This window comes from Aplysia californica, unplaced genomic scaffold (genome assembly GCF_000002075.1).
Source record: "Aplysia californica isolate F4 #8 unplaced genomic scaffold, AplCal3.0 scaffold00005, whole genome shotgun sequence".
In the NCBI taxonomy this organism is placed as follows: Eukaryota; Metazoa; Mollusca; class Gastropoda; order Aplysiida; family Aplysiidae; genus Aplysia; species Aplysia californica.
In genome coordinates this window covers 2857994-2859284 of record NW_004797275.1, presented here as the reverse complement: position 1 = coordinate 2859284, position 1291 = coordinate 2857994, and the positions used below count along the sequence as shown (strand labels likewise).

Here is a 1291-nt window from a genome sequence, read left to right as displayed (position 1 = left end):
GAGAGAGAGAGAGAGAAAGAGAGAGAGAAGTGGGGTGAGGGGGAGGAGGTGATGGAGAAGAGGGGAGGGAGAGAGATGAATGGGACATGTCAGACCTGTTTAGAGAGGGGAAGAAAAAGAGAGAGACAGAGGCAGAGAGAGAAGAATGGAGGGAAGGAGAAAGGGAGAGAGAGAACGGGAGGGATAGAAAGAGGGGAGAAGAAGAATGGAGAGAGAGAGAGATAGAGAGAGAGGGGGGGAGAAGAATGAAGGGAAGGGGAGAGAGAGACAGAGAGAGAGAGAGAGGGGGAGAGAGATAGAGAGAGAAAGAGAGAGAGAGAGAGAGAGAACACACCAGCTGCCATTTGTTCAGAATATGCCGTCAAAATTGTCAAAGAGTGAAGTGGTTGCCTAAGACAGGTGGACGCCTTGGACGGTGTCATTATGTTTGGAAAAAAGTGCAAGGGGGGAAGTGGAGAGTGATCTTGGACAGGTCACCATTATCGAAGTTCAACTTTTAGTTTTGGTAGAGGTTTTACGGCGCTCGCAACTGCATACGGTCATATTATGATCGCCAGAGGATTAGAGGTGTTACAAGAGAGTAATAAACATAAAAAAGAAGAAGGGGAGATAAGGATTATAGATGTTCGATAGGAAAGAAGGAGCAAACCACACCAGAGCCCCCGCCAACCACCCACAAGTTCAACTTTACTTCACTAATTACTTTTGCCGTACGTTTCCTATTATATATTTGCTTTTTGCTTGTACCATATAACTTGACTTCAAAGTTTACAAGGGGAACTGAAACTGGCGTCTGTGATGTAGCGGTTACGCGCTTTGCTGTTGCATGCAGGAGACTTGAGTTCAATTGTTCGGTTTTGAGAACATTTTTACGAGTGACTTGGCCTTATGGCTGGGATGTTGTAGCAAATGTATGGATTAAACGCCCCTATCAGCATTGTTAGTTGGTATGGTATGGTATAGTATATTTTGGTGTAGATGATATAGATTGTAAAGCACATTGGGCTTGTTGTTGAGCAGGAATTTCATCATCTTCAACATCATTGCCTTTCTCCCCCTGGATCGGCGTACAAGCCCCAAACTTTTCCCTGAGCAGGAATATGCGTTATACAAATGGTGTTCATTTATTTATTTATTTATTTATTTATTTATTTATTTAATTATTTTTTAACAGGACATTGGCGATGGCTGGTGGGAAGCAAAGAATGACCAAGGGGACCAGGGTCTGGTGCCTGAGTCCTATGTGGAGGTGAGTACACTGACACTGTCGTGTATGTGTTGGATGTCTCTC

The 1291-nt window shown here is 44.2% G+C and overlaps 1 protein-coding gene across 1 annotated transcript in view; it reads left to right on the top strand.

The window, feature by feature from the left end:
- Positions 1–1174: 1174 nt before the first annotated feature.
- Positions 1175–1291, top strand: part of LOC101863941 (sorting nexin lst-4) — a gene marked incomplete at its 5' end in the record, with an annotated part of 22810 nt that continues 22693 nt past the window's right edge. The window contains 1 exon segment of the mRNA XM_013080423.2: positions 1175–1249. Coding sequence (XP_012935877.1) covers positions 1175–1249 — 75 coding nt within the window.